A 22,269-nucleotide genomic window follows, 5' to 3' on the forward strand; every position below is an offset into this window, starting at 1 on the left:
CTTAGGATGATGTTTTCCAGGTTCATCCAGGTGTAGCATGTGTCCGAACTTCATTCTTTCTTATGGCTGAATAATATCCATTGTCAGGAAAGAATATATTTGTTTATTCATTGAATAGTGGATCTTAAGGCGTCCTGAGTTTTGGTCCCCTGTGAGAGTCCGATGAGATCTGTGAGTCTTTCAGGAGAACATTCCGGAACGGTTAGTGTGTGAAGTTGGCAGAGTCCTCGGCTCCTTAGAGCCTGTCGAAGGTTCAGAATCCTTGTTTTAGATTATTTATTGCAAGACTTATTCTTCATTTGCTAACATATTTTTCTTTTCCTTTTCTGTGATTATACTCACACACATCTGAATGTTAGGACTTTGAAAAGGGGTCTCTGAGGAGGAACAATTGTGAGGGTGAAGGACAAATGACATGGGTTGCTGCTCTGAGATGATCTAAAACAGTGGTTCTCAACCTGTGGGTCACGAACCCTTTGGGGGTTGAACGACCCTTTCACAGGGGTCGCCTAAGACCATCGGAAAACACATATATAATTACATGTTGTTTTTGTGATTAATCACTATGCTTTAATTATGTTCAATTTGTAACAATGAAATTGGGGGTCACCACAACATTTAAAGGGTCGCGGCATTAGGAAGGTTGAGAACCACTGATCTAAAAGGCACACAGACTGTGCTGTAGCTGGGCTTCCAAGTCAATTAGATTTGGCTTCACAGAATACAAAAACTCAAAATAACAGTGTCTTAAGCATGTCAGATTTTATTTTCTCATATCGGAGCGGCCTGCAGTGGGTGGTCCAGGGCAGGCACCAAGGACCCAGGTCCTCCTGTCTTTCTGCTCTGCCATCCCTAGCACTTTGCTGTGACTAAGATGACTCCAGAAAGCAGTTCTGAAGGAAAAATAAGCATAATTCTGCCCTAATCAGCTTCTGCCTTTCAGAAGTCTCCTACTACACTTCTGCTCAATCCAAAGGCTGGGACTTAGTGGTGCGGCCATGCCTTACCCATATGTGTTGCTTCCCAAGTACAAGTGGGCCTACTATTAGGGAACAATGGAGAGTGGGTATTAGCAGTCTCGAGCATTGGAGCTATGGTTCTAGCCCCAGACCCAGGTCATACAGATCAGTGGTCAGAGGAGACACGACAGGTCAGCTTCCACAGTTCCAGGCCTGCCCACCTCACACAGGGCTCAGGCTAATTCTGCAAATATGGAGAGAAGAGGATGACAAGCTTGGTGATGGTCATGTCCCAGCTCCTCTGCTTCCTTGGGAACCGGCTGTGTTGAGCATCCCATTTTCTCCTCCCAGGGGACATTGATCTGCCTGTTAGGACTAATTTTCTATGTGTCCCCCCCCTCCCCATTTTTTTCTGGTTTTAACTTTTTATTTTGAAAATTCCCAAAACAGCACTGTGCTCCCGTATACTCTTTGCCCATCTCCCCTGATGCTGATATTCTGTAGTTCCAAGGTGCAGTAGGCAAAACCGAGGAATCAGCAGTGTGGAATGTTCCCCCAGCACTGTTTCTGTGCACAAGAGCTGGCCAACTCCGGAACAGCTGTGTTTTTCCCTCTTCTAAACCCTTATCATTCCTGTCTTTCATTTTAGTGTTCTCTCGGGGCCTGAAGAAGTCATCTCAGGAGCTGTATGGTCTGATCTGCTACGGTGAACTACGCAAGAAGATTGGGGGCTGTGAGTACGAGCTGCCACAAGGCAGGGCCTGCTGTCCTGGCACTACTGGGTCTTGGTCCCAGTGGCTCTTCTGTTTTCCCTCCAACTTTTGTCTTAAACATTTTAATACACGGAAACAATGAAGAAGAATGTAATGACTGCCACATACCTGCACTTAAACTTCCCAGTTGGTAACCTTTGTTACATTTATATGTACAGTCGCCCCCTTTCTTCTCCCCCTTCACATACTTGCTTGTTTTCTGCTCAGCCATTAGACTTTAAGTTGCAGACATCCTAGCGCACCCCTAAATCCCTCCCCCTCTGTCACCTGAGAACAGGACATTCTCCTGCATACCTACAGCCGTATTATCACACCCAACACATTTCACATTTATCAGACAGGGACCACAATCTTACCTAATATCCTGCCCATATTCAGATTTCCCAGCACTCCCCAGCATGCCAGCTGGGCACCTGTTGAGGACATTGCCCTGCTCGTAGCTGTGGTGTCCCTTAAGTCTTTTGACCTAGAAAAGCCCCCACTTTTTGGTCTTTAGTAACACTGGTACTTTGAAGGGTTAGGGCCCCTTCCTTTGCACTGTTCTGATCCTCTCCTTGTGACTAGATTCCCTGCAGATGTAGAGGGTGCTCTTGCCTTCCCTGGACACCTGTGCCCACTGCCTGGCATCCCTACCTTGCTTCCTCATGTGGCCACAGACAAGAGGGCGCACCCTTGCCTCTGCACATTCCACTTGTCTGCCTGTCACACATCCACAGAGCCACTCTGAAGGTTAAATGAGATCATATGAGATGACCATAGCCATCATCTTACCAGTCACTTACTTAACATGTCACTGCTGAATGGGCAGGTGGTTGGGGGTGTGGAAGCAGCAGAAGGTTGGGGATGATGGGCAGTCACTGATTGCTCTGCACATCTGGCCTATGTTGGGTGACCTCCCCTCTCCTAAAACAGGCAAGAATGTGTAAGAGGCTCTAAATGGAACAAGTGTCTGGTTCCCTACCCTGTCCTCTCCACAGTCTGAGGACTTCTTTGTAAATCCCTCCCAGCTTCTGCTTTGAATGGTCTGTTCAGAGGGACTATTGGGCCGCATCTCCCTTTTTTTTTTTTTTTTTAAATCTTTATTGTTCAGATTATTACATTTGTTCCTCTTTTTTCCCCCCATAACTCCCCTCCTTCCAGCTCCCACCCCACCCTCCACCCTCACTCCCCACCCACTGTGTTCATCCATAGGTGCATGATTTTTGTCCAGTCACTTCCCGCATCTCCCACACCCCTTTTCCCCCCAAGAATAGTCAGTCTATTCCCTTTCTATGTCCCTGATTCTATTATAATCACCAGTTCATTCTGTACATCAGGTTATTTATTCACTTGATTCTTAGATTCATTTGTTGATAGATGCATGTTTGTTGTTCATAATTTGTATCTTTACCTTTTTCTTCTTCTTCCTCTTCTTAAAGGATATCTTTCAGCATTTCATATAATACTGGTTTGGCGGTGATGAACTCCTTTAGCTTTTCCTTATCTGTGAAGCTCTTTATCTGACCTTCAATTCTGAATGATAGCTTTGCTGGATAAAGTAATCTTGGTTGTAGGTTCTTGGTATTCAGCACTTTGAATATTTCTTGCCATTTCCTTCTGGCCTGCAAAGTTTCTGTTGAGAAATCAGCTGACAGTCGTATGGGTATTCCCTTGTAGGTAATTGAGCCTCTTTCTCTTGCTGCTTTTAAGATTTTCTCTTTGTCTTTTGCTCTTGGCATTTTAATGATGATGTGTCTTGGTGTGGTCCTCTTTGGATTCCTTTTGTTTGGGGTTCTCTGCGCTTCTTGGACCTGTAAGTCCATTTCTTTCTCCAGATGGGGGAAGTTTTCTGCCATTATTTCTTGAAATAGGTTTTCAATATCTTGCTGTCTCTCATCTTCTGGCACTCCAATAATTCTGATATTAGTCCGCTTAAAGCTGTCCCAGAGGCTCCTTACACTATCTTCACACTTTCGGATTCTTTTTTCATTTTGCTTTTCCAATTGGGTGTTTTTTGTCGAATCTTTGGTTTGATTCTTGTGCTCCTCTGGTCTGCTATTGGGTATAATATTCTTTATTTCATTCCGTGTATGCTTACTTTCTAATTTCTTTATCGTAGCATCGAGGGTCTCATTAGTTTTCGTGAGGCTCTGCACAAATTTATGGCAAGCCCTCAAAATTGCGATTCTTAGCTCCATATCCTCCATTTCTGTCATGTTTTTTTGTCTCCGCATCTTTTATGCTTTCTTGGTGCACCTCCTTGTGGTCTCTGTGCGCAGTCTTGTTCTAGCCAAGCCTTAATTGTTGTAGTTAACACTAGAGGGATTTGACCACCAGGCCGACTGGCTGTGGAAATCAGCTGTGGGAAAACTTCAGTCCTCTGGGGAGGCGCTAGTCCAGCCCTTGCCTGAGGCGATCGGCAAATGGCTGTGCGCAGGGTTTGGGCGGGGCGGGCTCAACAGGGCGGGGGGAGGGAGCAGCTATGCCCGCTCTCAGTCCGTCCCCAGGGGCTCTGCCTCTCTGTCCCAGCAATCGCTGCAAACCTCGGAGGGGCCGTAGCCAGACAGTCCCGCTTCTCCCGTTTGAGTCTGGGTCCCTAGAGACTCGCCCGGATCTGTAGCCCAGAGTCTGAGACTCACTCCTGAGTGAAAACGACAACCGCGCCCTCAGCCACCAGCCCGCTTTGCGCGCGCACCACCTCACCACCGCACCACCGTACCTTTAAATTTTCCACACTGCGCCTTCTCTGTGCGTCGGAATGCTGTTGTTTTTGCTTCTAGTTGAAGAGTCTCTCCTCAGCCAGCCTTCCTGTGGTTCTGGTTGATGTCCGTTCCGACTTTTAGTTGTATTTTTGAAGTGGTTGTTTACGGCGGCAGTCTCCGGTGTTTACCTATGCCGCCATCTTCGATTCCCCCCGGGCCGCATCTCCCTTGAATCTCTACTTTCTCTTCTTCGTCCTTCTCTCTGCCCTAAACCTAAAGTGTTTCTTTTCATGGCATTGTGTGGGTACCACCTGCTTTGTTAATGATCCATGACCACTCCTCCATCCCTGCCACATCTGAGCCGATCAGCCAGAGCCTCTCAGCCAGTCTCTGATTGCATACGAATCATCCTCCCGTTGGCTCCATGGGTAGCTTCCTGTCGCCCCTGGGTTATCACCTGGCCCCTGGCCCAAGGGGCCTCTGCATTTGGACTTCAGCTCATTTCCAGCTGGGCACCCCTCCAGCTTGGCTGCTCCTTTCCTGAGGGTAATGCCTGGTCATCTGTCTCAGCCCAGTTACATGTCACACGTACACATGTTTAAACATACACATACACATACACACACACACCCTGGTGTGGCTTTTCCCTCTGATCCCCCACCCACTGATGCAAATGGTGGGCGCTGCTGTGTCATTTCGTGAATCTTTTTGGTGAAGGACATGCTTCCACTTGCAGCCTTCTGCAGAGTGCCCTGTACAGCGCCGCCTCTCATACCTGCTTAGCGGTAATGCTTTCTGGGCTGTTCAGAAAATGAGTGTCAGAGCTCGCTTTTTATTCATTCCTTTTTCTAACTGAGATATCCAGGCATATGCAGGTCTTGAAATAGTAGACTTTGAGTCCCTGCTGTATTCCAGGGACTTTGACACATATTACCTTGTGTAAAGCATCGTAACAGCTGTGTGAGATGGCATTGTTCCTGTCTGAAAAGGGGGCCGAGGACATTCCATTTTGATGAAAAACTAATGACTTCAAGCCTCCTTAGCTATTAAGTGACAAGGTTCCACGCTGCCTTGCCTCCAATCCTGATTTTTACACCTATGCTATTCCATCTGCCACAGCACCAATGTCAGGACAGGGTGAGGGGGGACACTGGTTGCCTGTAGTACTCACCAGTTTGCTCAGACTGCTTTTCTTCAAAGGACAGTTTTTTGGACCGTGCCCCATTTGGTGACTCAGACCCTAAAGTTGGGGTGGTGCCAGCCTTCTGTCTGTCTGTCCCACCAGCTGGACACAGGGTAATGGGCCTTCTGTCTGTCTGTCCCACCAGCCAGACACAGGGTGATGGGCCTTTTCCTCCCCTTTACCTATGAACTCCTTTGATCTTAGCTCAAATGTTCACAAACCTCCACAGCAGGCTGGGCCACCATGTCACACATTCTCAGGACTCCAGACCCTCCCTTCGTGCAGCATCACAACTGCCTTTACACTCATGTGTGCTTGTTTGATTTATGCCCATCTGAAGGCAGGTCTGCGTGTGACCTCTTTTTCAATGAGCAAGTCTATAAGTTCGCCCTTTCCGGGGCTGTGCCTTCCTTCCTGAAGATCCATTTCATCTGGTACTGTTTCTCTTCAGCCTACCAAACTTTTTTTAATCTTCTTTGTGTAATTGTGTTGGCCATGAATTCTTGTAGTTATTTATTTATCTGAAATGTCTTTATTCTTAAGATACTTTTGCTGGGTGTAGAATTCTGATTGAAAGGTGTTTTATTTAAAAATATATTTTTATTGATTTCAGAGAGGAAGGGAGAGGAAGAGAGAGATAGAAACATCAATGATGAGAGAGAATTATTGATCGGCTGCTCCTGTACATCCCCCCCCCCCCCCCCCCCCCCGACCAAACTGGGGATTCGAGCCTGCAACCCAGGCATGTGCCCTTGACCAGAATCAAACCCTGGACCCTTCACTCCACAGGCTGATGCTCTATCCACTGAGCCAAACCAGTTAGGGCTGAAAGGTTTTTTCATCACTTTAAAGATGTTCCACTGTCTCTGGCTTGTACGGTTTCTGGTAAGAGGTCACATCTGTGTCCTGGTTCCTCTGGAAGAGATGTTCTTTTCTTTCTCTGGCTGCTTTTAAGGTTTTGTCCTTGTCTTTGGTTTTCAGTCTGGCTGTGTGTTTATGGCTCTTGCCCCTTCTCCCTCCCTCCTCCCTCCCCCCGAAAAAAAAAATAGAATCATTCAAAGACCTTACAGTGAGCACCCAAACATCCACTGCCTAGATCTCCCATTACCTGGTTACTTGACTTGGTTTCCACATGTCCTGAGGACAGTACTAAGTACCAGGAGGGCAGAGGAAATGTGCAGTATCTGGGCTGATCATCCAGCGGACCCTGGGACCTGGGGCTCAAAGCTGACTAAGGCAGGCCCGCAGGTAACTAGAGGCCAGCAGGAGAAATGTGCACAGTGGTTACTTGAGGAAGGAGCCTCTAAACTAGCAGTTGAGGACGAGTGGAGGTTCAGCATAGCCCAGGGGTCTGAGAGGTTTTGGGATGAGTGATCATCTGTTTAGAGGCAGATAGTAGTCCCAGGAGAAAGTCTGGGTGTGTGGAGAGGACATGCAGGTGACGCCTTGTTTTGACTTTGCGGGGAGGGGCTGCAGCTAACATAGGGGTTTTATTTGGAAGACCTTAGATATTCTGTTTGGATTCTACAAGAAAGTAATTATATCTTTACCAGTTTTGCTCCTAACTGCTCCAAGGTCATGTCTATTTCTTTTTCTGTTTAAAGGTATGGATGACAAGAATGCCACGAAGTTGAATGAGCTCATTCAGGTTGGGTAAGTACAAATTATATTATGAGACACCACCTGCTCATGTTGGGCGTTTGCATTGTTCTCTGAAATACAGAACTAGAAATACTCATCTGCCCCTCCCACTCACCCCACCAGCGCTTCTGCGCTTTCACCCGGACCACTCCGTTCCTTGTCTTAGGTCATCTCCCCCACCACCCGAGATCTCTGCTGGTCAAAGCTCAGCTGTCCTGTAGGTCGAACTATCTCCTGGAACAGTCTTCGCTGGCCTCTGCTGTATCCAGAGCATCGCCTTCCTGTACCTCTGGTTCTTGTCTCCCCCAGCCCGGGGTTGGATGGCCTGTGAGCCCCTGTTCCTCAGGTGTGAGCTCCTGCTAGGTGGGGCTCGCTGTATGTGCTTCTGCTTGGGCTCCAGCCCAGCATGGATGCTCTTACAGATGCTCGTATTGCATTCTCAAGGCTTTATTTCTATGAACTGCTGCCCTTTTGCAGCTAGTCATGATAGTAACTAGGATGTACATATCCCCACCATGTGAAAGAGCAGACCCACTCCAACCGCCAGGAGTGTAGGTAGTCTTAACTACTGGTGGTGTTGGGCAAACGGAGCCTCCTGGATGTGTGTGGGGTATGATTAGGCAAGTAAGTAGGAAGAGGCCACCTGCCGTGGCCTTGTGGATCTTTTGTCACCTCCCCACCCCATTTACCTGTTGTAGCTTCAGCATCCCATATTCCTTCCCACCCTTACACCTGCCCTGCATTTGTCAGGTGGAAGCTGTATTTGCTCCAACTTTAAACATTTTTCTCCTGGGCACATCTTCAGGGGAGGAGATGGTAAGTGTGTGCCTAACTCTATATGGAACTGCCAGAACTTTCCAGGGAGAGGTCCAGTAGCTCCTTTTGAACCATCCTAGTGGGTGTGAAGTGGTATTTCATTGTGAGTGTGTGTTTTTGTTGATTGCAGAGAGGAAGGGGAGGGAGAGAGATAGAAACATCAATGATGAGAGAGAATCATTGATTAGCTACCTCCTGCACGCCATACGGGGGACGGAGCCTGTAACCTGGGCATGTGCCCTGACCGGGAATCTAGCCGTGACCTCCTAGTTCATATGTCAATACTCAACCCAGAGCCACGCTGGCTGGGCTCATTGTGGTTTTGATTAGCATTTCCCCGATGACTAATGATGTTGAGCATCTTTCCTGTGCTGCTTTACCATTTTTATTTCTTCTTTGGGGAAGTGTTTGTTCAAATCTTGTACCTATTTTCTTATGTTTGAGTTTAGAGAGTTCTTTATATATATATTCTAGACCAGTGGTCCGTGAGTTCCCAAAGGTTGGCGATTGCTGTTCTAGACACCAGTCTTTTATCAGATAGGTGATTTGTAAATATTTTCTTCCACTCTGTGACTTGTCTCATCATCTCTTTACTAGTGTCTTTCAAAGGGCAGAGTATTTAGTTTTGTTTAGATCCAATTTGCCATCCTTTGCTTTTGTGGACTAAAGTGTTGTAGCTAAGAACCCTTTGCCTAATAAGGTCACAAAGATGTTCGCCTGTTTCCTTCTAAAAGATTTATAGTTTGACATTTAAACCCATGCCCTACTTTGGATTTTTTTTTATTATATGATGTAAAGTTTATACGTAGGTTTATATTTTTGGCCTATGGGTGTCCAGTTGTCCCAGCCTTTTCTGTAGAAAGGACCGTCATCTAAGGTCAATTGACCGTACTAAGTGTGTCTTTTTCAAGACCTTTAAGTCTGTTCTATTGATTTGGGTCCATTCTTTCACCAATAGACATCAGTTTTTTAGTACAAAGCAAAAGCCTTGTACAGGCGAAACAGATGCGGGGAAATTAGTACAGTGCCTTGATTTAAGACCAAAAAGCATTGCGTATTTAACCAACTTCCTGTCTGTGCTTCTCCTGCAGACCTTTTTCAATTAACTGTGGATCTCCTTTTGTTATAAAATTATAGAATTAGATAAAAGAGTGAATGAATTGAGAAAAGCTCTAAAATTGAATCTTATTACATTGGTCACAGACCCAGCAGCATGCTTATTGGATTTATCAAATAACTGCAGAGAAGAAAATAAACCTCTCAGATTGGAAAGCCAGACTCCCATGCACTTAGAGGAATTATTCTGTTGCCTGTTTTGTCAAAGTAACACTCAAGTGCAGGGGTTTTGTTACTTTCCATCAGAGGTCAAGCTGGCCTGGCCTGTCAGTAGTCTCGCCTGTCTTCCCGCCACGGGGTTGGTGTGTGAGGGTGGGGAGTGCAGGTCATGTCCCAGGACCAGGCCAGGCCTTGAGAGGCCTTTTCTGTGTGAGCTTGAACATGGCTTTACCTTGTACAGGCTCCAAACTCAGGCTGCTCATAGAACTTCCATTTGAGAGAAAAGGAAAGGAGTTGTATTCTCAGGATGGTTATTTAGTCATAAAAAGGGGGCTGCTCAATTTCACTTTTTTTTTTAAAAAAAGGAAGTCACAAAATAGCAGTTTAACGGAAAATGTGATCATCACAAACACAGGTGCCACATGACACAGCTCCACCTGCTCTTTAAGTCTTGCCTGCTACTGTTTTGTTTTGTTTGGGGGCAGATGCAACCAAAAGTGATGATGGGCAGGAAAGTCCACTTGTCCCCAGAGCCCTTTATTGGAGGAGGTTGTTTAAGATTCGACTTGGTGCTCAATTACTGCTGTTTTAAAGCTCTCCTCCCAATTCCCTCTTCAGTAGCACCTTGTGGCCCTGGATCGCCCATGAGTTCAGGTGGCTAAAACTCAAGCTGTGGTCTCAGTGGAGTGTGGTGGTGGTTCATGTGGACTCTTATCCTCTCTGAATTGCTCCTCCTGACAGAATTGGGGGGGCCGGCTTTCTGGGGCCACAGCTGGGAGTTAGCCAATTAGAAAAGTTGGTTAAAATAGAGTCATAAAACTTCATGACACCCATTACTGAGCACAACATGGGCAAACCTCCCTGTTGTGTGGATGCTGGAGAACAGAAACATAAACCTTTCCTGCCCATGGTTTCTCTTCCCTGTCTGCAAATCCTCTTGCTAAGGTGACTTGGTTTTAAATAGAAATAAAAAGAATAGGTTATATGTTTGCCTCTAGAAAACAGACAAACAAACAAAAAAACAGTTATAAAACAATATACACGGACCTTGAAACTTTTGTAAAACAGAAACCTACATTTGCTTACCAGACACAGCTGGCTGGCCAAGGCCTTTTCTTTGACGGGGCCCATCCTCAGAGTTCTGGGTGGTTTTTATTTTAGAAGCGCTAGTCAAGATGCATTGCAATTAACCGTTTTCAAGCGGAACCAGCATAGAAATGCACGGCAGTGGGGCTGCAGGGTGCTTCCAGTCACCCTCAGTCTTTCACAGTTGTCTTGTCCGCACTCACTTGACTGTCATTTTTAAAAAACAATCTACCCTTATTGAGTAATTCCAAAGCATTCTAAGTGTGTTTATTAGAAGAAACTATTTTTGTGGCTTTTGTACTCGTTTATAGTATTTCTTTAATTCTAACACTATCTAAAGTCCTGCCACAGCAGTGCTCACAGTGTCACTGGCATCTGTGACAGACAGACTTGAAGCAGGCCCACTGACTTGATGCCCCGTGCCTGCTGGCTGTGAGTGCCCTATACCCCAGGTCCCAGTAGTATGGTTTCCAGAGGTACTGGGGGGCTGGGGGACAGTGCTGACGTGAAGATGTGGTCTCTGAGTTGGGTTGAGGTCACATAGAGATGGGTTGAAACCTACTCACAAGGGATCCTGTGGAGGAAGAGGAGAGAAGGGTAAATCATCTGGTATCTGAGGGGGTCTCACCGTCATGGGCTTTCCAGGGGGGTGGACAGCAGCTGATGCCGCACCCATCACCAGGCAGGAGGCAGGGCAAGTTTCCTGTGAATGACAGGCATCCCCTTTACAGTGTGAGGTGTGAGTGGGAAAGTATTGGACATCCAGAGCCATAGGGCTGAGCAGGAGCTCTGAAGGCCAGGATGGGTGCCCAGCCAGGGCCTCCCTGCGCAGGACAGGGAGCTACTGTTCATTGAGAGGTCTCAGCATTTCTTTAAAAATTTTCCCAGGGCCACCACAGTGCGTTACAAAGGAAGAAACCTGCGAATCAAAGCGCCCATGTGCCGAGCCCTGAAGAAGCTCTGTGACCCAGATGGTACGTAGAAGGTGGGCTGGGGTGGGGTTGGGGGCGTGTTTTCTCTTCTCCATTTAGCAATCGATAGGCCGAGCTCTGTGTCCGAGCATTCCCAAACCCATGAGCAATTCTTGGGTCCAAAGCAGTGTGTCCACTCACAGCATTCAGTAGTGTGAGTGGTGGCAGGAGGGAGTCCCGTGGCCTCGTGTGGCCCAGTCATTGCCCCGGCTTTGCGGGTACCCTAGTGGCCATATTGGCGCTTCTCGTGGGCTTCTCTGCCAGCTCTGCTTCGCCTCCCAGGCCATTTGTCCACGGCTCCTCCTGATCGAGTTGTCTGGCCAACCACTTTGCCTTCTGCATGGCAGTTTGTTGGCCAGGCTCTCACAGCCCCTTCTTGTCGCAGGCCTGAGTGATGAAGAGGACCAGAAGCCAGTGCGTCTGCCCTTGAGAGTCCCCGTAGAGCTACAGCCACGGAACAATCATGCCTGGGCCCGCGTACAGAGCCTCTCCCAGAACCCCAGGCTCAGGTAACTGCCTTTGGAGTTTGATAGGGAGCCAGCTGGGAGGGATGTGAACAGAGGGTGGTATACGGGTTCCCTCATGGACCCCTGAGTGATGCTCCAAAATTACACGGGGGTAGGGTGAGGGTAGTGTACTGCTGGGGGCCTGGAGGCATGAGTCTCGCAGGCCAGGAGCGGATGTAGAAAGATGTGATTAGCAAGTTGATGACTATAGCATTTCCCCCATTCCCTTTCCATTGCCTCTTACCATTCCCTAAAGTTTGGTATCTGATTTGTGGATGGGGCACCACGGTGAGTACAGACCATTTTCCAGTTACACATTTTTATTTTTATAGATTGAGGTAAAAGTCACATAACATAGAATTAACCATTAGCCATTTCTAGGTATCCCATTCAGGACACTTGAATACTTTCACAGTATTGTACAGCTACCATTTCTGTTTAGTTCCAGAATATTTTTGGCACTCCAAAAGGAAGCCTGGTTTCCACTAAATAGTTGCTTCTCATCCCCCGCCCCTGGTCCTTGGCCCCCAGCAATCACAGATGTACCTTCTGCCTCTATAGATTGGCTGTTCTGGATGTTAGACATAAGTGGAATCTCCTATCTTTCTTTCTGACCTCACACTGAGCATCATGTTTTCAGGTGCTGAGCATCCACATGGTGGTGTGTCTGCTTCATTCCTCCCATGTGTATTTTTATTTCTCGGGGTTATTAAGGCTGGCCAGGCCTCCCCTTCTGACCCGAAAGGTGCTTATTAGAATAGTTAGGTGGGCTGTGCCCAGGTCCATGTTCTGGGTGAGATCTTGCACTGTGAAGGGTACATAGGTGTCCGCTTTATCTTCTTGCAGTTTCATATGAGTCTCTAGTTACTCAATTTAAAAGGTTCATTTTTAAGAAAAGGAGTCATCGTGGCTCTGGCCCCGCCGTGGTACCTTACTCTTTATGGCATTGACTTGCTGCCAGCAGCCCGGGGGCTCTTCAGACGGTTCTATCCCCATGGTAACAGCTTTCCTCTTCCCATTTTTGTTTCCTATAGGATGATTGTGGAGCTCCATCGGAAGGTCTCCAGCCTCATTGAATTTTTGAAGCAGAAATGGGAGCTCCATGAAGTGCGAATTGTATCTTTTTCCTATTAAAGCAACCCCCCCCGCACCACCACCACCATCATATCTACAGCATCTGCTGCCTCAGAATGGTGTCTGTCCTGCCTGTCACTCCCAGGATTGCACTGGGGCCAATGTGGCATAGCAGCTATGCTGTGAGATGGTATACAGCCAGAACTAAAATCCATAGCCCCTTTTCCTCCGGGTTTTGGGTGTGTGGTCCCCTTTTACCTTGCAGTGTTAGAACTGTGTCACAGCAGCCCTCCATGTGGTGAGCAACTACCATCTGGCCCGTGGGGTATGGGGTAAACATCCCTGGGAGCAGATTGATCAAATGACTAAGGATAGTGTCAAACGTCTCCTTAGCCAGCTCCCAGCCCTGCCCAGTCCACAGCAAGAACAGTGTGTGCTGGGAGTAGGTTCCTAAAGAAGGAAGTACCTGAGTCATGCCTTTCCCAAGGCCCTGTGATGCCCAGGGGCGGGTGCTGCTACAGGTGGTTCCTTGACAGTGCGCTAAGCGAAAGACGCTCGCGGAGCGGCAGCTGCAGGATTCGTTTGTGGAGCCGTCACAGGAGAAAGTAATGCTGCACCTGTTCCCTGGGGAGAACTGTACGCTGACCCCACTTCCAGGAGTGGCCCGTGTGGTGCACTCTAAGGCCTTCTGCACGGTGCACTGGCAGGAGGGTGGCCGGTGCAAAACAGAGCTCCTAAAGATGCCCACACACTGCCTCCCAGCTCAGATCCTGGGCATCCAGAGCGGACAGGGTACAGCCAGGGGCCAAGTGAAGTGCCCAAGGAGCGGCACCGAAGGCAAGGGCGGGGGGCGGCCTCCTCCCTCCATGGACACTTCTCAGAGCTCTGGAGAGAGTTCCCCTGAAAGTGCCCTTGGGGAGGGGGCTGCCCCAAGCCTCAGCAGCCCGAACGCTCCTGACAGGCTTCCCCCTGGGCTCCAGGATGCTGGGGTACAGACCCCTACGGCAGCTCCTGTAGAGGTTGGGGACGGCCCAGCCCAAGAGCCCAGGGCCACGACTTGTGCCTGTGGCCAGCTCCCAGAGCTGGAGGACGATCTCTCTCTCCTAGACCCCTTCCCCCGCTACATGAAGTCCTGCCAGGACCTCATCCTCCCTGAGCCGTGCCACTGTGCAGACTCTCGGCTCTCGGCCTGTGTCTCCCCAGAGACTCAAGCCCCCAGCAGCGCAGAGGTGGCCAACCTTCCCCAGACCAGGGCACCGTCTCCTGTCCGTGGCCTATCTGGCCTGGAGCCTCAGCCCAGCCCAGGGCTCCAGCCAGATGTTTGCACTAAAGACTCAGCAGATGCTCCTGCGGAGGAGCCCCAGGAGAAGGTGAGCCCCTCGGACCCCCCGCCACCTCAGGGACAGCCTTCTGCCAAGCCTCCAAAAGATGTCCCTGCCAGCCGGCTGGCCCAGCAGCTCCGCGAAGAGGGCTGGAACCTGCAGACCTCCGAGAGCCTGACACTGGCCGAAGTCTACCTCATGATGGGAAAGCCAAGCAAGCTGCAGCTGGAGTATGACTGGCTGGCCGAGCTGGGCCCCGAGGGCCAGGCCCCTGGTGGTTCCCCACCTGCCGCCTTTCACAAGCAGCGCCTCCTCAGCTGCCTCCTGAAGCTCATCTCCACTGAGGTCAACCCCAGACTGGTGAGTGAGTGTCCGCACGGCTCTGTTGGCACCCAGAGGGCAATCAGGCCCAGCCCCATAGCAGGTGGTCAGGAGTCCCACTGGCTTCTCAGGGAAGGGCAGGAGGCAGGGATCTCAGTGACCAGAGAGGCAGAGGTTCTCACAGACCATATTTCATTTTATTGAACGAGGCCATGCTGAGCACTGGCCAGGGCTTTGGCTTCTTGCCAGACAAGGGCCCTGTCCTCTGCTCTAGGCTCACACAGGGCTCCAAAGAGGACAGCAACCAGCAGGCCATGCCTGTTGGGCTTGCTAGGCTCCAGTGATTCTGCTGAGCCCTGAGCGTGCCAGCCAAGCGGTCAGTGTACAGAGGTGAGGTGGCAGTCTTGGCCAGGACGGAGCCAGATTGGATTTTCTCTAGGTGTCGGGAGGGTTGCAGGTTTCTGCAGAGGATTGACAAGGTCGAGTTTGCACTTCAGAATGGCTGTCCTGGGAGGACAGTGGTGGCACAGCCTCAGTGAAGGGAGTGGAGCTGGAGGGGGAAAATGGAATGCTGGGGCTGAGAGCTGCATGGTGTGGGGCTTAGCTTTGTGGGGCTGCACCCAGGAAACCTCTGCAGGCCGGCCTCCGTGGGTCGCTGTCCAGGAGACGGCTAGTTGAAGTAGTCTGGGGCTCCTCAGGAGGGTCCAAGGTGAGTGGGTGATCCCTGAGCCCAGGGAGTGACCATGGTGGCCCAGGGAAGGGGTGGTCATGCCAGGTAGGCCATGGCATGTGACCCCAACCAGGGGAGGCTGATTAGCAGAGCTGCAAATGGGGCAGAGACTTGCTGATGGGAAAGTCTTGTAGGATCTCCTGGACACGAGCAGAGTCCTAATGTAGGCTGTTCCCGAAATAGCAGTGTATGCGTGGTGTTTAGAAGCCTGGAGGCTCATAGGTTCCCGGAGGGACAGCTGAGGGAGCTGAATGCTGTGGCTTTGGGGGACAGGCCAGGACTGCAGGCTCACTGTGCACCCCTCAGTACTGATTCACAGTCAGTACCAAGTGTAAGTGGTGCCTGAGAGCACACACCACACCTTCCACTCTCCCTGAACAGACGCTCAGTCTGTGAATTTGCTGTTCTGCCTTGGTTTCTGGTTGACTCTCCCATCAGGTTCCTCTCCGTTTTCTCAGCTGTGCCCCAGGCAGTGCTTGTACACAGAGGCTCCCAGTGGAGCAGGTGAAGTCAATCAGTGCCTTGTGAGAGGTGGGTGGGAACTGGCTGGATGCTACAGAGGCTGGTGAGGCAAGGCCTGACGGTGAGAGATGGCCTTTGGATTTCGCAGCGTGGAGGTGCCCCTCGGTCAGGCATGGGCAGCATGGGCAATACTAGGGTGACTGAGCAGAGGTTTTGAGTTTAAAAACGTTTTCAAGTTTGTCTTTTGGAGGGGGTCAGGAAAAGAGAATGGGGGACACATGAGTATGTCCAATACCTTATGGAAGGAGGCCAAGCTAGACTGGCTCCTGAGAATGCTGGAGGAAACACAGCTGAGGTAGTGGCTTTGGCCTCAACTGAAGAGGAGAGTGGAGCAGGTTGGAAATACTATTGCAGAGAACACAAAGCGGAGTGCTCAGAGCCATGGTTCCCAAAGTGGGTCCCCTGTCAACAGTCTCAGCTTCACCTGGGAACTTGCTAGAGATGCAGTTCTGGGGACCCTATACACTGTGGTTTTTTAAAAATATATATATTTTTATTGATTGCAGAGAGGAAGCGAGAGGGACAGAGATATATAAACATCAGTGTTGAGAGAGAATCATTGATTGGCTGCCTCCTGCACGTCCCCCACTGGGGATTGAGCCTGCAACCCAAGCAGGCATGTGCCCCAACCAGGAATGGAACTGTGACCTCCTGGTTCATAGGTTGACACTCAACCTTGAGTCACACCAGCCAGGCTATAGACCATGTTTTGACACCCTCTACCAGGTGATGCTGATGCTTCTCGGGTGTGAGAGCTGCTGACCAGAGGCCCCCGATGAGAATGGGAACCTTGAGTTAAAGATGGATAGCCTGGCCTTTTGGTCTCCCTCCTGCTGAGGTTTGGGTGAATGCTGACAAGAGCAAGTGCCCGGGGGTCAGAATGCTGACAAGAGGCCTGCTGGGCACTCAGTTGGACAATTGAATAGTGAGTCAGATTAAATAAGCTCAGCAGGAAGAGGTAGGGGGGTGGGGTAAGGGGGAGGGGTCCTATGGAAAGGAGAAGGAGGGTCAGGGCTGGGGGCTGAAGGGCCATGGGAGGTACAGAGGAGGCATGGGGCCTCTGGCAGGCAGAGCAGGTGAGGCTGTGCTGAGAGTGTGGATAATGGGTTCTGTAATTTACTGGAAGGTCCCCCAGTGGGCCTTGGGTGTGGGTACCTCGGAGAATGTGGAGGACGGGGTTGGTAAAGTCACCAGGGTGAGAACAGCTGGATGGAAGGGTGTCTCTGTTGAGGGCTCAAGAGTGGAGGCAGTGCCCTCAGGCAGCAGTCTATGAAACCCCTGGGGTTTGGGATTTGATTCAGCAGGGAGCTCTTCAGCTGTGATTGCGTTTCATTCTAGAAGTTAAATCTGTATGTCTTTTCTACTCGCAATAAGAAGAGGCCATGGCAGTCGTCTTAGGCTTGTTTTCTAAAGGCTAGTTGCGGTCCCTGCAATTCAGCATCTTTAGGCAGCGAGAGCCCTTCCTGGGCGGGCTGGGGTGCTCAATGCTTTCAGCCATATGTCCCCCTCCCTCCCTTCCTCTAGTCACTTCCTGATGGTTTGCCAGTCCATGCCACCTGCCTGTGGGCAGTGAGGGCAGAGGTTTCAGGAGGGAGAGCCCTGGTTCCCTCAGTGCCCAGCTGACTGGTGATTTTGAATGCTGGCACTGCGGAGTGACGCAGGGGTGCTTTCCTTTGCCATCGTGGAATGTGGTCGCTTAGCCTTTGCTGTCCATCTGATTTCAGGGAGTTCTGGTGCCTCCTGCTCCTGGGCACTCATTCCAGAACCATTGTTCATGGGCTGAGTGTGGCTGTTGTTTCTGCCCATTTCTGACCTAGGCTCCAGAATCGAACGCCAGCTCCATGGCCTCAGCGAGACCCGCCCAGGAGGAACAGTCGACGACCCCCCCAGGGAAGGTGGTGAACATCAGCTCCCGGAGCCCCCGCTGCCCTCGAAACCAGTCTGCCCTTCGCAACAGCAAGACCTTCTCTCCCAGCTCTGCGCCTTGTCCCTCCTCAGGTGAGGCTCAGCAGCCACTTTGACCAAGGGCCCACCATTCTGGGTGCCCCGCTGGGCATGGGGGCTGTGCCAGGTCCGAAGGCACAGGGATTCCTGAGGCCTGGCTCCAGTCAGCCACGGTCCAGCGGGGGAGGGGAGGAAAACGGAAATCACCATTTCCTCAGAGGAAGGGTGAATGTGAGCCTGTCACCAAGGGCTTTGGGATCCTAGGGTGCATGAGCCAGTGGAAAACAGGTAGCCCTTGTCAGTCCATTCACTTGGGAGGATTGGGCTTTGTGAGGGCAGCAGAAGCCTCCATAACTTGCTGAGTTGGAGGTTTAGAGGCTGAGAAGGGTTGGTTCTTACTGAATCTTCTAGAGACTGTTTTCCTTTTTAATATTTTTTATTGTTGACCGTATTACAGAGACATTTCCCGCCCCTACCCACCCCCACAGGTCTTCACCACCCTATTGGCCATGAGACTGTTTTTCTTTACACCTAAAATATTCGAGTAAAGAAACCTAAGTTCAGGGAAGTCCCAGCAATACAACACAAACCTTGGAAAGAGATGGTCTGACCTGCCAGTCCACTGTGTTCCTTTGCCCCAGTTGTATATCTGGGAGACATTTTAATTCAGGGTCCTTATTTGGGTTACTGGGTACATAAAACCAGGATCAACCTGACCTGCTTCCCTGAGGCATTAGTTTTCCTTGCTTAGTTTTTTTTTTTTAAGTATATTTTTATTGATTTCCGAGAGGAAGGGAGAGGGAAAGAGAAAGAGAAACATCAGTGAATGAGAGAAAATCATTGATGGGCTGCCTCCTGCACGCCCCCTACTGGAGATCGAGCCCACAACCCAGGCATGTGCCCTGACCAGGAATCAAACTGTGACCTCCTGGTTCCTAGGTCGACACTCAACCACTGATCCACACCGGCCTGGCCTTGCTTAGTATTTTTATAGTAAAACATTAATAATTGCCATGGCTAGAATCCTGAATTTTAAAGGTAGAAAAAGAAACGTGCATGTGCTGTGCGGCACTGGTGTAAGGCTGTGCTGACTGCACTTGAGCCTTCCTTCCTCTCTTCCAGCAAAGTCTTGTAACCCCTCCTGAGACTGACCTGGTGAGATGGGGATGCAGGGATAGTGGGGCTGAGGCCTGGTGTTTCCTTTGTGTCCTGTGGCCAAGAAGGCCTCCACCCCAGGCATGAGGAGTTTCAGGACCCTCTGCTGTCCTGGTCCTTGCAATGGTGACCAGTGTGCATCATACAAGAGGTGAGGCGGTCCTGCCTCTGATCTTACTCTGACCTAGATGGGTGCCCCAAAACCTGCAGTAACTTTTTGGCTGAAGAGACCTAGGGTCCTGGTGTTTTAACGGTGCTCTAGGGCTGTGATTTTCAACCTTTTACATCTGATGGCATACATCAACTAATTACTAAAATCCTGCGGCACACCAAAAAATACACTTTTTGCCGATCTGACCAAAAAAAAAAGCATAATTTTGACTCATTCACATGGACGGCTATTGTGTTGGCTGTTGTCATTGTTTTTATTTGACATTTTAAGGGAATAGAGCCGTGGTTCTCAACCTTCTTAATGCCCGCGACCCTTTAATACGGTTCCTCATGTTATGGTGACCCCCAATCGTAAAATTATTTTTGTTGCTACTTCATAACTGTAATTTTGATACTGTTATGAATTGTCATGTAAATATCTGGTATGCAGGATGTATTTTCATTGTTCGCGACCCACAGGTTGAGAACTGCTGGAAAAGAGGTTAGTGCCCCTGACTAAATGCTCAGATGTTGCATGTTTTAAAAAGACTTGTGGCAACAAAATTTGAAAATCCCTGCTCTAGGGTTATTTTCTGGTCAGTGAATGTTATTAGCATTATGTCTTCACTTATTTACTGTGTTGCAAATAGCCCGCCTGTTAAGTGCTCGAAGATTCCATTTCCTTGAGAGCACTTCATAGGAGCCTTTAGGAAAACTGGGCTGCTGCTGTGTCAGACTCTCCACCTCCTGCAGGTCTTAGTTTTGTTTTCTCCACCTTGATCCTGTTTTCCTTGCTATAATTCATAAGGAGAGCAGCAGCATGCTGTGAATTGGTTGTTCTCGCAGATATAGTCACTGTACTCGATAGGGCTAGCTGGTAGATTGTATATTCTTTGTGCATTCTGTTTTTAAAATTTTCGATTCTGTGTACTCTTTAATATCCATCCTCTTTCTTAATTAAGGATCCTTCTGGACTAATCCACCTGCAGTGCTAAAATCCATACCAGTGCTTAGAAGACCTGGTCTCTGATACCATGAGTGTCAGTGTAACCTCACAGATTTGCAAATAAAGAAAAGGGGCCGAAACCGGTTTGGCTCAGTGGATAGAGTGTCAGCCTGCGGACTGAAAGGTCCCAGGTTTGATTCCGGTCAAGGGCATGTACCTGCTGGGTTGCGGGCACATCCCCAGTAGGAGATGTGCAGGAGGCAGCTGATCGATGTTTCTCTCCCATCGATGTTTCTAACTCTCTATCTCTCTCCCTTCCTCTCTGTAAAAAATCAATAAAATATATTTTAAAAAAAAATGGAAAAGAAAAGGGGAAGGAGCCCAGCCAGTGTGGCTCAGTGGTTGAGCCTCAACCTACGAACCAGGGGGTCACAATTCAATTCCCAGTCAGGACACATGCCTGGGTTGCGGGCTCGATCCCCGGTAGGGGGAGTGCAGGAGGCAGCCCATCAATGATTCTTTCTCATCGTTGATGTTTCTCTCTCCCTCTCCCTTCCTCTCTGGAATCAATAAAAATATCTTTTAAAAAAAGAAGAAGAAGGGAAGGAGATCCATTCTACCATGAATCAAGGGTGCTTTGCAGCAGCATCTATGGTAACAGCTAGCAGAGTCCCAAAATAGTGGTTCCTAAATAACTACTTTCTGTCCCTCTATTTCTGGGTCGGTTTTCTGTATACAGTGGGGCCTTGACTTACGAGTTTAATTCATTCCGTGATGGAGCTCGTAACTCAAATTACTCGTATGTCAAATCAACAGTGAACCAGTGAGACACGTGATGCTGGGCTGATGTTATGGCGTTCACTGTGACGTTCGCTACGCCAACTAACGGTGGGGTATCTGAAGCTGGCTCGTAACCCGAATTTTAGCTCGCAACTCAAAGCAAAAAATCGGCCGAGAGACAGCTCGTATCTCGAAAAACTCGTTAGTTGGGACACTCATAAGTCAAGGCCCCACTGTAATTACAGATTTAGACCAGGCATCAGCAAACTATGGCCCACGGCCTAGTTGTTGTAAATAAAGTTTTATTGGCACATGGCTGTGCTCACTGGTGCATACACATGTTGCCTGTAGCTGCTTTTGTACTACAGCTGCAGGATTGAGATTAGCAGAGTCTGCAGGCCCACAAAGCAATATTTATTATCTTTAAAGAGAGAGTTTGCTGACCTCTGTTCTACACTAGATATTCTGCTAGGTTCTTCTAGCTCTGAAAAATGAATGCCTAGCTGCCTTTCCCACCAAGGCTCAAACAAAATGGTAAAGTTTCTTTATCCTGTCAGGAAGAGCTATGATCTGCTCAGGTTGGAAACTAGAATTTCAGGGAGAAAGATGGAAAAGCAGGTTTTATGGGACTAAGAAAAAGGGAACTCCTTTCCAGGAAACAGAACAGGTTGTCAGGAATTCTTCTTGATTTTCTTTCCAGTAGAACTCCATTCACACTGGAGATGTTGCTGGGTGAGGGTATTCTATTCACTTCCCTTCTCCTTTTCTAGGTTTGAGAAACCCTCCAAGACCCCTCTTGGTGGCTGGTTCCTCTAGCACAGGAAGCAGTGACTCAGATGGTGGCCTTTTTGCTGTCCCAACAACTTTGCCACCCAACAGCCGACACGGGAAGCTCTTCTCTCCTAATAAAGAGACAGAATTGACTTTCCTTCAGCATCTGAACTCCATCAGCGTAAGTGCAGGGAATGCTCCCCTCTGCTTGCCTGCAGACCCATGTTTGCTGTGAAAACACTCAGGGATCGGACACTGTTTTCCTCATAGATGCAGTCGGATTTCTTCTTGCCAAAGCCCCGGAAGTTGCAGAACCGGCACCTACGGAAGCCGCTGGTGGTCCAGGTCAGGAACACTGGTCAGGTTTGCATAGCTGGGCTCCCCCTGGCCAAGCTGCCCGACACACTGGTTTTCTCCCGTGTCTTGAGTGTTCAACTGAAATGGAGAATCCCTGCCACTTTCTCCCTTCTTAAGAATAGGGTAAATAAAGTAATAACAGTGACCCTTACTGTACCTGAAAATGAAGATCATCTTACCCTGGCCTCTTTGCTCAGTGGTTAGTGTTGGCCCTCAATCTGAAGGGTCACGGGTTCAATTCCAGTCAAGGGTACAAACCTCGTTTGCAGGGTAAATCCCCGACTCTGGTCAGGGTGCATGTAGGAG

The 22,269-nt window shown here is 49.2% G+C and overlaps 1 protein-coding gene across 1 annotated transcript in view; it reads left to right on the forward strand.

Annotated features, from left to right (window-relative positions):
- The window catches only part of CRAMP1 (cramped chromatin regulator homolog 1), a 65,123-nt gene that overhangs the window by 27,192 nt on the left and 15,662 nt on the right, over window positions 1–22,269 (forward strand). The window contains 9 exon segments of the mRNA XM_023764475.1: window positions 1,609–1,692; window positions 7,201–7,249; window positions 11,303–11,388; window positions 11,771–11,894; window positions 12,926–13,007; window positions 13,511–14,647; window positions 17,678–17,858; window positions 21,606–21,787; window positions 21,877–21,951. Of these exon segments, the coding sequence (XP_023620243.1) occupies window positions 1,609–1,692; window positions 7,201–7,249; window positions 11,303–11,388; window positions 11,771–11,894; window positions 12,926–13,007; window positions 13,511–14,647; window positions 17,678–17,858; window positions 21,606–21,787; window positions 21,877–21,951 (2,000 nt within the window).

This window comes from Myotis lucifugus, unplaced genomic scaffold, assembly GCF_000147115.1.
Source record: "Myotis lucifugus unplaced genomic scaffold, Myoluc2.0 scaffold_332, whole genome shotgun sequence".
Classification (NCBI taxonomy): Eukaryota; Metazoa; Chordata; class Mammalia; order Chiroptera; family Vespertilionidae; genus Myotis; species Myotis lucifugus.